A 12,251-nucleotide genomic window follows, 5' to 3' on the forward strand; every position below is an offset into this window, starting at 1 on the left:
TTTTTTTTTTTTTTTTTTTTTTTTTTTTTAACCCTAATGTTTATGGTTTGGAAGGTGAGAGTTAGGTAACCCACCAAATTTTAATAATACATTTATTAATATTTGAAAATAATTTAAAAACATTTTATATTGTCATATTCAAAATCAATATATAAAAGAAATTAATTAATTTTGAAGGACTAAAAAATATTTTAAAAAAATAATTTTAATTGCCCTTTTAATATTCCTTATGTTGAGTAACTTATACAATGAATTTTGTAACATTATAAGAAATTAAAGTTTCTGAAGCTGAAGTAACCTGTCCCATATAACTGCCTCTTTTGAATTTTAAAATATAAATTGATCCATATTAAGATTTATTCGGAGTATTTAGTATATATAATCAAATCGACAAATTGGATCAAATGGACCCACACTTACTTGGGCCTCAGCCCATTTAATTTGGGCTTCAGCCCATCTTTTATGGGCCCAGCCATGGATCGTCTGGTGTCCAATTTTCTAATGGGTGTTCGTTATTCGAGTTACGAATTTGAATTCTCGATGTTCTAAAATATATTTTAATTCTCTGGAAATGCAATATTTTATGAGTATTGGTTCATCATTTTAAAATCTTTTCAGGATAATGTTTTTATTACATTCAAGAAAAATATATATATATTTTTAAACTCGGTATTATTATTTTCAAGAATTCTTTCATGGGAGAGGGGATAGATTCTGACCGGTTTGCTGTTTGCAGCCCATGTGAACTGATCAGTGAAAAAAGTCCATCAATTTCCATGCAAATTCATATATTATTCTCTTGGAATTACTTGCCAAGTTGCCGCGGATTTGCTTGTTTGTTTCCATTCCCTCCCTCGTTTTTATGATTCCTCTCTATGATAGATCTGTAACTCTCAGCTTTTAATGCGTCAAATTTATAGTTCACTATGGAATTTAGCTCTTTCAAACCAAACCCATCAGCCCCTTTTGATTTGATTATCTCTTCCATGTTGTGAAGTTCATATAATCAGTGCCTTGCAGCTTCTACTTCTACATATCATTACGTTTGTACTGTCTTCCATTAATTTCACTGCGATTCTGAGCTTCTCTGCTATGGAAATAACACATTTCTTTTACTCTTGAGTTAATTTCTTAATGTTCATGGCTCTTTACTGCTTCAGATGGGTCCCTTTATCTTCTTCAGTGACGTAAGTTTCAGCATTCAGACATGGTGAGATTCTACTTCTTGTCGGGTTTTGTTGCTTTCATTTCCTCATTCGTCTTCTGAATGCGAACAAGAAGTTTTCTCTATTCTGTGGGCTCTGGGATATCTCTTTCGGCTACTATTGAAATCTCGATGTCGTTAACTTCTTTGCATTATGTTGTTTTTGTGGATGTTTATGGGATATAGATCTGTTTTTGATATGTATTTGAAGTTGTGGTTCAGTTTTTCTGGGTGATCTTTGAAGCTTGCACGCCAAGTGTTTGATAAAATGACTGTGAGAGAGTGAGAGGTTTTTTTTTTTTTTTTTTTGGGACCAAAATGAAGGGGAGGGAGGAGAATGGGTATTACAAAAATGGATCAAAACATGAAAAGGCTATGAGTTTTGAGTTTCAAAGAGGAAATGGAGCTAATGGCAGTTTCCATCGCCGGGTGGCCACAGCTAAATCAACTCCATCGAAGTGGGACGATGCACAGAAATGGATTTTTCGGTTGCCAAAAGGAGGAGACAAAGAGGAGTCCAAAATCAAGCATAGAAACTCGAATGCTGATGACTTGCGGCTTATAGCTGCTGTGCCACAACAGGAGCATGAGTATTTGAGCGGTGGAGATAAAAGGACTGAAGGGCGAGAAGAAAATGGTGGCTTTGCTTCTGCAATGAGCAGTCAAAGTGAAGCAGAAACAAAGATGATGAAATGTGATGAACCCATTTGGAGAATCAATAAGCCATTGGAGAGCTGCAACACGGTGGTTAGGTCTGTGTGCTTGAGGGACATGGGGACAGAGATGACTCCCATAGCGAGTCAGGAGCCCTCTAGGACGGCTACTCCAGTCAGAGCCACCACCCCTGTGCTTCAGAGCCCTATAACTTCTGGATCTTCCACCCCAGCAAGGCCTCACCATGAAATGCCGGCCATTGAAGATCGTCAAGCAGGTTTTGCTTCTACTGCCATGGTGGTGAAAAACCAGAGCTCTGATCAGGCTGTAAAGATGAGCTCTATGGAAACTAGAGCAATGGCTTGGGATGAAGCCGAACGAGCCAAGCATATTGCAAGGTGACCCTTTGTACCCTTTTCATTACTCCTCTAGTTTAGCCCTTGCCCGTCTAGTTCTTAACACATGACCTGGTTGATAACTTAGGCTTTCCTTTTGAAATTCAGCAAATTCGTTGTAAGTTTTGAAAGCAATCTATTTTGAGGGACTTTTCGTTTTTCATCATAAAACTCAAAGCAGAGAAATGGGACATACATTCTTTCTGGCAATCAAACTGGAAAAACTGAAATAATTGGATGTCTTCTTCCCCATTGCAATCCTTCTAATTCCTTCTAATTGTGAGATCCCACATTAGTTAAAGAGGGAACGAAACATTTCTTACAAAGGTGTGGAAACCTCTCCCAAGTAGATGCGTTTTAAAACCGTGAGACTGACGACGATACATAACGGATTAAAGCGGATAGTATCTGCTAATAGTGCGCTTGAAATGTTACAAATGGTATCAGAGCCAAGTTACTGGGCGGTGGGAGGCACTGATTAGAGTAGGGCTAGACCCTCTCCTAGAAAATGTGTTTTAAAACCATAAATACGTAACAGGCCAAAACGGACAATATCGGTTAGTAGTGGGATTGGGCTGTTACATTTGAGGAGCCTACATGGAGGAGCCTAAAATGCTAGATTTAACTTGAATGTTCATGATATGCTGATTGTTTTGCATTTCTCTAGGTACAAACGTGAAGAAGTGAAGATACAAGCATGGGAAACCAGCGAGAAGAGAAAAGCTGAGTCAAAAATGAGAAAAATTGAGGTACCCACCCAGATTTTTACTTGTTTCTAATTTGAATGTGCAGTTGAGCTTGATTTCAATCTGTCCTCTTATTACAGTCCTCTAGTTTCGCTAAGCCTCCTAAAATGTATCTGTGGTTAGCTTTCTTATATGACACATTTCCTTCAAACGTGCAAAAGAGATCAAATGGAAAGATTGGATTAAAGATTTTAAAGGTGCAGCAAGGCTCTCCCATTCTTTTGTCTAGCTCAAATCTGGAAAACTCACCCAATTTTCTTTTTTTTTTTTTATGCTTTTTAGCCAGCTCAAGTCGTAACACAATTGATCTTTGTTCATAACTTATACTAACTGTGAGCTCTATCCCCTCTTTCTCACATCCAATGAAAGATCAAAACACCCATAAAAGCTATTGCGAAGCTTTCAAGGTTACATGTAATAGCTCAAGCCCCTCGCAAGCCAGGCTTTCCCTCAAATTTTTTAAAACGCGTCTGCTAAATAGAGATTTTCACACTCTTATAAAGAATGATCCGTTCTCCTCTCCAACCGATGTAAGATCTCACAATCTATCCCCATTCCGGTCCCAATGTCCTTGCTGACACTTGCTCCCCTCTCCAATCGACATGGGATCTCATATTACAAATATGAAATAGATTTAACGACCAAATTGCAGCAGGGTCACTTCCTCGAAGCTCTGAATGTTTTGTTGATTATATTGAACAGAAAAAGGCAGAGAAAATGAAAGCTTGTGCGGAAGAAATGCTGGCAGATAAAGTAGCAGCCACAAGAAGAATAGCTGAAGAGAAACGTGCAAATGCAGAGGCAAAACTAAATAAGAAATCTGTAAGGACTTCTGAAAAAGCTGATTATATTAGGAGGACTGGCCACTTGCCTTCTTCTTTCTCCTTCAAGCTGCCTTCATTGTGCTGCTGGTAAAATCATTCAATATTTATTTCCCTTTTCTTCCCTTCACTATCTGTAAAATGCATTTACCTTAGAATTGTTATAAAATATTGAAATTTTGAAGTGAAATATTGTCTGTTCTGGTTTTTAGTTGCTTGTAGTGTCTTATTGTCTCTTTTCCAATGGTTTTCCATTGTGGAGCAACTTTTGGAGCATGCCATAAGTTACCAACAAAATTATTATCAAACAAATTAATTGGTTACTATCCATAACCCATGATTTTTATTGTTCTTAACATGAGCTCTCTTGATTGAATCAATGTATCGTACGAGGGTTCATGGGTTGGGTTGGGTTGGGTTAGGTTAGGTTGCGACTTTTGTAGTCCAACCGAGTCAAGCCCAATAATTGTATATGTCCATTATCTAGATGTTTCTAGAATGTTATAGAAAGTTTTTTTTATTTACAAATATATATTTTAGGAAAAAATTTAGAAGAGGTAAAATTTAGAAGATTACAAAATGTGATTAACATTGTTTAGTATCACAATTGCACTCTTACGGAACGTTTGGTAAACAATTGTGCAACACTCACTCTCACCATTGAATGAGTCAGTCAACTCAAAAACGGGGGCAGAGAAAGATTTTAGAAAGAGAGTTGAAAGCAAGATTTGTAAGAATCGAAGAAAGAAACATCACGGCTTAAATAACATATAACTCATGGTAGGAAGAAATACGACCAAAGGGAATGAAAATAACTCCAACAATTGGGATTGATTACTCGCAAACGAAGAAAAAAACATGTTGAAATACAAAAATGGCGCCAGCCAGTGAATAATTTTACACGTATGACATTTGAATGTGAAGGGTTCTACAAACAGAACCATTTCTGAAACTTCAGGAGAAAACTAAGGTCTGCCCAAGCACGAAGGTGATGAGTGTGAGTTCAATAAAAAACAAAGTGTTCAACAGAGCTCTATTAACTGTCCACCCGAAAATCGTTATGCCGCCAGGATTCATATGCAAATACATGACTGCACCATGGAGACCAACTTAAAATCGTAAGTAACAGCATTGTAAGTGAAGGTTTTTAAGATACTATTGAGCAAATTATTGATAGTGTTAAGAAAATGCATAGATGGTTGGTTACTTGATGAATGTCTGAGTTTCTTACCAAATGCTTCTCTTTTATGATAGGAGGACATGTAAGAAGCTAGCTGTGTGGTTGTCGGCATTGTAATAACAACATCCAAGGACTCCAAATCACTTTCGGAGTAAGTGCTACCCATTGTGCTCAGTCTACTGGTAGCGTCTGCGTTGCCATTTGGATATCGAGGCTGAGATGCATCACCTGGACCACAAGTGACAAGAGCATGCCATCTACTAGCTACTGATGCGATTCCTTGGGCTCTGTGGGAAATCTTTGTTGCTCCATGTAAGCAAAGAATGACTCCAACCACTTGAACAATTGCAGACACCTAAAAGTTTGAGAGTAAAAAACAAGGATAATCAATGTGAGATTCCACGTCGGTTGGGGAGGAGAACGAAATATTCCTCATAAGGGTGTGAACATCTCTCCTTAGCACGCGTGTTTTAAAAACTCAAAAGGAGAATAAAAAGGACAATATCTGCTAGTAAGGACATTGGGTCTCAAAGAGGGGTGGATTGGAGGGTCCCACATCGATTAGAGAAGGGAACGATTGACAGCAAGGATGTTGGGCACCGAAATGGGTAGACTGTGAAACCCCACATTAGTTGGGGAGGAGAACGAAACATTTCTTATAAGGGTGTGGAAACCTCTCCCTAGTAGATACGTTCTTAAAACCTTGAGGTGAAGTCCGAAAAGAAAAGCCTAAAGAGGACAATATCTGTTAGTGGTGGGCTTGGGTTGTTACAAATGGTATCAAAGTCAGACACTGGACGATGTGCCAACGAGGAGGCTGAGCCTCGAAAGGGGGGTGGACACGAGACGGTGTGCCAACAAGGATGCTGGGCCCGAAGGGGATGGATTGTGAGATCCCACATCAGTTAGAGAGGAAAACGAAACATTAGCAGACACATTTTAAAAACCTTGAGGGAAAACCCAAAAAGGAAAATCCAAAACAATATCTATTAGTGGTGAGCTTGGACCGTTACAATCAAGCTTTAAGGGTCGACTCAACGTATTGCTGACAAATCAGCATAAAACCTTTGGATATAATCCCATCTCTAAGTCTGAACTCATAGCTACATGTATTTGAAAAAGATAGTTGCAGGAAGCAAAAAGCTGAAGAACTTACTGCAAAACCACCACCATTTATGAGGGTAATCATTGCACTGAATCTTGTCGTCTGGAACAGAGTCATGAACTGGCTAGCAGTTACAACCAAGAACTGTAGAAGAAGAAAGATTCTGAATCTGTGGCTTATCTTGGACAAATGATAGCGCAGGAAAATATGCTCCTCTATTAAAAACAAAACTTCAGACTCGGTTTGCAGTAGCTTGGCGTACTCATCAAAGTGTATCACTTGCAAATTGCACATCAAATGAAATACAATGGCGGCTGATAAAGAGACCAAGCTCAGATAAGTCCAAGATATGGTCATAGCCAGTAAGATACCAACAGATAGCCCCCATGATGATACTCCTTCCGCATATAATATTCGAATTACCTCTTGAGTAGCCTTCAGAATGAAACATGGAAGTGCCCAGAAGACGAGCAAACGTATTGATCCCTGTGAAGATAGATAGTCAAACCAAGCACCTTTCCTAGCACATAGTTCAAAGTCACACGACAAAGATATCATGAAAATTAACACTTTTGATGTGTTGTTAAGTTGTCATGAACAGTAAATTCATGCCTCTCCTATGCATGCATTGGCATTTATTTGGTTCACTACTCTCTCCTATGCATGCATTGACATTTATTTGGTTCATTACTCTTATGTAGTTCATACTCCTTTTGATTCATATTCTCATTTTGATACATGAATCATATATGCCTGTATAACAGATTATCTAGGATGGTTGAGAGTATTGAGTTCGAGTGTCATTTTGTATTTGTTGAATGACATTTTGAAGGGAGTTTGTTGAGAGACTTTGTGGTCCAAGAGCGTGAGATATACATTTTGTAAACACTTTGTTAATTTTTGTGTGCGGGTGTGTGAGTGCGATGGATGTTGAGTTGTGAGTTCTAATGTTTCTATTTCTCAAACAGCAGATTGAAGCTGACCTGAATCTTCTTGACATAGTCTTTGCGATACCGAGCCAAAGAGCTGATCTGCCTATCAACAGTGAGGAACCTCTTGATGCCATATTTTCTGAGGTTGTGAGAAAGACAAAGCAGAGACACAGCTGCAAGACAAGCTTGTGAGACCAGTGTATTAACCTCAAAATCCTTAATCTGGAACATCTCACACGCAGCGCAATCAGCGAGTTCCAACACCACAACAGGCAGAACAACACCGACAAGAACAAAACCAGACCAAGACAGAACACAGCTCAAAACAGAGGATTGATGGAACCCCAAAAGGCCAAGCAATGTGTCCAGCAGCTCCAGTGTTCTGTCCAAATGTTCTTCTTCCTCATCTCCTCGCCTGGTCGCTTGTGAACTCCGATTCTGTTTCGAATCAAGAAGTGGAAGATGAGCTTGAGAATCCTCAAGCTCAGCCATTGAAGTTGAAGATCAAAGCTCTCTCAACAACACAATTTGGTAATGGGTTTTGAGGGAAAGGGTTCGAACAGAATCAACTAGATTGCTGACGAACATACCGAGGATTATTTCTGGTGTTGAATTATAGCAGTTGGTTGGAATCAAATTGTTCATCACATGAAGATTTCGATAATCAGGACCGTTGAATTAGGAAGGAACAGAAATGGAGATATACCTCTTTGACTAGATTTTGGGCATTTTTGCAGAAGAAAATGATCGATCCATATCCTAAGCTTGGAATCTGCTTTTTTTTTTTTTTTCTTATTTCTCTTTATTCTGAAGGAAAATAAATGTTAACATTGCTTCACATCTCAGCAAAAGAAATTTTAATTACATTCCAAAAATAAATAAATAAATAAAATCCATAATAATTTTCTTAATTAAAATACCATATTCAGTTTATGTATTGATGGGTTTTATTTTATTTTGGACAAATTTAATTATGTATTAGTGGCTGCAAATATTTTTAAGATTTAGTATTTACGTGTACCTCTTAACCATCACGAACCGCAATTCAATCTCAGCCGTTCATCGTGATCAGGAAATCGCAACCGTAGCTATTGCTTACTACAGATCGCCACTCGGCAGTTTATCTCTGTACCTCTCTTGACCTCTCTCTTCTCTTCGATCCTGCAAATCTCCCTCTATTGCCTTCTGAAGCACTTCATGCTATGGTAAGGGATCTGTATTTCTTCCGCGCCGATTACTAATTTCTCGTTTGTTTTCTGTCGCTTTCTTTATTTCGAATTTTGTTTCCGGGTTGTTCTGATTTAGTGTTTGAATTTGAATGTTTCGAAGAGATTTAGATGATGATTTGTTGTTTCGAGTGATTTTGATTCTTCTATTTGTACTGATCGTTCAAAAATTGTCACGGACATAACTATTTGATTACAAGTTTTTACGTTCTTCAGCATCTGTTTGTAAGTTGGCATTAGGTCCGTGAATAAATTCACGGTGGTTTTTTAAGTTCATCCTTCTCTTCTTCTTGTTTCGTTTGTTTGTTTGTTTTTGTTATTTCCACATTTAAACTGATCATCATTAGCTGGGTTTACATTACACGTGATTGAATTACCAAAATTATTCACTCAGCGACCTAGTATATTGATATGTACTATTCGTCAGGCACCTGTTCGGGGCATGCTCTATCTTCAACGAACAGTATTGACAAGGATTTATAATGATAGATGGGGTATAGGGTTGAGAGCATTTAGCAATCAGGGTGCAGCTGCTACTAGCAGCCCTCAGCCTCCCCCACCTCCTCCACCTCCAGAGAAAACTCATTTTGGTGGCTTGAAGGATGAGGACCGAATCTTTACCAACTTATACGGTTTACATGACCCCTTTCTCAAAGGTGCCATGAAACGTGGTGATTGGTACAGAACTAAAGATTTAGTACTCAAGGGTTCCGATTGGATTGTCAACGAGGTCAAGAAGTCTGGCCTCCGCGGTCGTGGAGGTGCTGGGTTTCCATCTGGACTCAAATGGTCATTCATGCCAAAAGTATCCGATGGTCGCCCGTCCTATCTTGTTGTCAATGCTGATGAAAGTGAACCCGGAACGTGTAAGGACAGGGAAATCATGCGGCACGATCCACACAAACTCTTGGAAGGTTGTCTGATTGCTGGAGTTGGGATGAGGGCTACTGCAGCTTATATATACATCAGAGGTGAGTATGTGAATGAGCGAAGGAACCTTGAAAAGGCCAGAAAAGAGGCTTATGAAGCTGGATTGTTGGGCAAGAATGCCTGTGGAACTGGTTATGATTTTGATGTTCACATCCACTTTGGTGCTGGAGCTTACATTTGTGGTGAAGAAACAGCTCTATTGGAAAGCCTTGAAGGGAAACAGGGGAAACCAAGATTGAAGCCTCCTTTCCCTGCTAATGCAGGTTTATATGGATGCCCTACCACTGTTACAAATGTGGAGACCGTGGCTGTTTCTCCTACTATTTTAAGGCGTGGACCCGAATGGTTTGCCAGTTTTGGGAGGAAGAACAACTCTGGTACCAAATTGTTTTGTGTATCGGGACACGTGAATAAGCCTTGCACTGTTGAAGAGGAAATGAGCATTCCACTGAAAGAGTTAATTGAAAGGCACTGTGGAGGGGTTAGAGGTGGATGGGATAACTTGCTTGCAGTAATTCCCGGAGGTTCCTCAGTTCCATTGCTTCCCAAGCATATATGTGATGATGTCCTTATGGATTATGATGCACTAAAGGCTGTCCAGTCTGGATTGGGCACTGCTGCTGTAATTGTTATGGATAAATCGACTGATGTTGTGGATGCTATTGCAAGGCTCTCTTATTTTTACAAGCATGAAAGCTGTGGACAGTGCACTCCCTGCAGAGAAGGTACAGGATGGCTTTGGATGATAATGGAAAGAATGAAAGTTGGAAATGCGAAGTTGGAAGAAATTGACATGCTACAAGAGGTTACCAAGCAGATTGAAGGGCACACCATCTGTGCCCTTGGTGATGCTGCTGCTTGGCCTGTGCAGGGTCTTATAAGGCATTTTAGGCCTGAGCTTGAAAGAAGGATCAGAGAGCATGCAGAAAGGGAGTCGATCCAGGCAGCTGCTTAGGATTCTCTTTCAGGTTTATTTGAATCTTTTCCACCCTACTTTGATTAGCAAACATAAGATGAGCTTGTTTTAGTAGTTTTAACTTGGCTCTTGTAGCCCAATAATCAGCATCCCAAAGGTGAAAACTTTCGTCTGATATTCATTTGCTGATGCAAGTAAACATGTAAGATCTGAATGAATATTTTAATTTAATTCATTATTTTACCTCTTTCCTGAAACGGGTTTGATTTATGAATACTGGAAGAAAATCCACCTATGGGGAGAATGGATGATGTTAGAAGCCACTTAAAATTCCCTAGCCAACTGCAATGGGGAGCGTCCTTCCTATCTCATTTAAGTCAAATTGCAGAACATGATTTTTCTTTTCTTGCTTTTTTGGATAGGAAAGCAGGCAAGTTCATGATGGAGCTTTTCGAACTTGGAAATTCCTGCTGCAGTCGTTACTAATAAACATGTGAGAATCCACATCTATTGGAGAGGAGAATGAAACATTCCTTATAAGAGTGTGGAAACTTTTCCCTAGTAGACGCGTTTTAAAACCGTGAGGCTGACGGAAATATGTAACGGGCCGAAGCGGACAATATCTACTAACGGTGGGCTTGAACTTAGGCTTGGGCTGTTACAAAACATTCTTCGTAGTTTTTTTTATATTTACCCATTTTTTTGCCTCTGTGGGTCGATCAAAGGACTCATTAGTGACTCGTGAGCATGAGTTCTCATCGGCTGTTGATCATTGGACGTTCAAGTAAAAAGAAGTGGCCTGGCATTGTGTGGGTCAATCAAAGGACTCATGCAGAAACCAGTGACCCATTGCATTTTTAGTGGTTTTCCTTTCTAAGAATTTCATCTATCCAATGTTAGACATTTTCACTTATTCTGGGTGATTCTTCTCTGCAGTTAATGATGCGAAAAAGATTGATTCAATTTTCTGCCCAATTCTGTACACTCATGAGTAGAGGTGTGAACCTTGTTTTCAAGCATCATGTAAGATTTTTTTTTTTTTTTTTCTTTTTTTTTCCATCTTATGAGACAACACTGAACACTTCTTATCCTATGCTATGTAGGGAATTCCAACTTTGATGGGAACTGCAAATAATGAAACTGCCCCAGATAAACGAATGCTTGGTGTGACTCGAGCGTCTCGAGGTCATGTCTGTTTGCTATTTCAAAAATGACTTATAAGTGTCTCGTAGAAACTCGTTTCTAGTTGTTGAAGCGTCTTCAAGGCTAGAATTATTATAAATCTTGTCTTTGGTGTATTTTCAATGCCTCTCTTAACATCATTTGATGGTTGATATCAATGTTTTCTTTTATGTTGTACTCATCTGAACAAAAATTTTATCTCCCTGTGCAACATCAATAAAGGGGAAAGTTAAGCTTTAAATATAAGTTTCTGAGATTCAACAATGGTGAACTTGCAGGGGATACTGAAGGAGCCATGTTTAGGGCAGTTTGAGATGCTTCTGAGAAAAAGTACTGTTACTTTTTGTCACGAGCACTCGCGCTCGCACACTTGGAAGCTAATATGAATATAAGTCAATTATCGTTAAATTTTGATCTTGACCATAAGAAAAGAAGTCAAATCTTCAATAAGGCGAAAAATGGGGATCACCCAAAATATCTTACTTGACATGATAGGGATGTTATAGATGTTAATTATCGTATTGTTCGAACGTGTTAATATTTTATATATGTGGATAAAAAAGATTAGAACATGTTTTATACTATAGTCTGTCATGCAAGCTATGTAGTTGTGAAAAGGGTGTTCAACATATACAGTGGCCAACTTTTATGCTGCTTAGTTCGATCAATTACCTTGAGGTTAAATCAAAGCCTAAAGCATCACATTTTACCTTTGAACTTGAATTCACTCTTTTATCAAACACGAATTTTAATAATGTTTCGTGGCGATAAGGGTTAAAATTTCTATGAAAATCTATAAATAATAGTCAATATCTTACTACAAATCATTCAAACAAACTCCTAAGAAAAAAAAGAGGGTAAATTTAACATTTAAAATTATAATAATAAAATTTATAAACATTAAGTGAACTTAAAAAAAAAAAAAAAAAAAAAAAAAAAAAAAAAAAAAAAAAAAAAAAA

At 38.4% G+C, this 12,251-nt stretch overlaps 3 protein-coding genes across 8 annotated transcripts; 2 read left to right on the forward strand and 1 right to left on the reverse strand.

Moving 5' to 3' along the window:
- The first annotated feature begins 657 nt into the window (after positions 1-657).
- LOC111454324 lies at positions 658-7,147 on the forward strand. The gene is made up of 4 exons (XM_023095776.1): positions 658-2,256; positions 2,921-3,002; positions 3,702-3,910; positions 7,074-7,147. The coding sequence occupies exons 1-4, from the start codon at positions 1,523-1,525 to the stop codon at positions 7,090-7,092; spliced, it is 1,044 nt and encodes a 347-aa protein (XP_022951544.1). The 5' UTR covers positions 658-1,522; the 3' UTR covers positions 7,093-7,147.
- On the reverse strand, positions 4,575-7,839 carry LOC111454323. The gene is made up of 5 exons (XM_023095775.1): positions 7,744-7,839; positions 7,089-7,639; positions 6,157-6,591; positions 5,052-5,355; positions 4,575-4,911 (listed from the first exon to the last, which is right to left on the reverse strand). Exons 2-5 carry the CDS (start codon positions 7,527-7,529, stop codon positions 4,775-4,777), a joined length of 1,317 nt encoding a protein of 438 aa, XP_022951543.1. The 5' UTR covers positions 7,530-7,639; positions 7,744-7,839; the 3' UTR covers positions 4,575-4,774.
- Positions 7,840-8,080: 241 nt separating this feature from the next.
- On the forward strand, positions 8,081-11,532 carry LOC111454322 (NADH dehydrogenase [ubiquinone] flavoprotein 1, mitochondrial). Of its 6 annotated transcripts, none has more exons than XR_002712405.1 (5): positions 8,081-8,242; positions 8,691-10,161; positions 10,532-10,602; positions 11,046-11,132; positions 11,213-11,532. XR_002712405.1 is itself a non-coding variant. In XM_023095774.1 (3 exons), exons 1-2 carry the CDS (start codon positions 8,240-8,242, stop codon positions 10,146-10,148), a joined length of 1,461 nt encoding a protein of 486 aa, XP_022951542.1. In that variant the 5' UTR covers positions 8,081-8,239; the 3' UTR covers positions 10,149-10,161; positions 10,532-10,675. The 6 variants fall into 6 exon arrangements, 3 of the variants coding, with proteins under 3 accessions (XP_022951542.1, XP_022951541.1, XP_022951540.1); XR_002712404.1 differs by having other exon boundaries at positions 11,046-11,106; XR_002712406.1 differs by lacking the exon at positions 10,532-10,602 and having other exon boundaries at positions 11,046-11,106.
- Positions 11,533-12,251: the final 719 nt, after the last annotated feature.

The sequence above is a fragment of the Cucurbita moschata genome, unplaced genomic scaffold, assembly GCF_002738365.1.
Source record: "Cucurbita moschata cultivar Rifu unplaced genomic scaffold, Cmos_1.0 Cmo_Scf00016, whole genome shotgun sequence".
In the NCBI taxonomy this organism is placed as follows: Eukaryota; Viridiplantae; Streptophyta; class Magnoliopsida; order Cucurbitales; family Cucurbitaceae; genus Cucurbita; species Cucurbita moschata.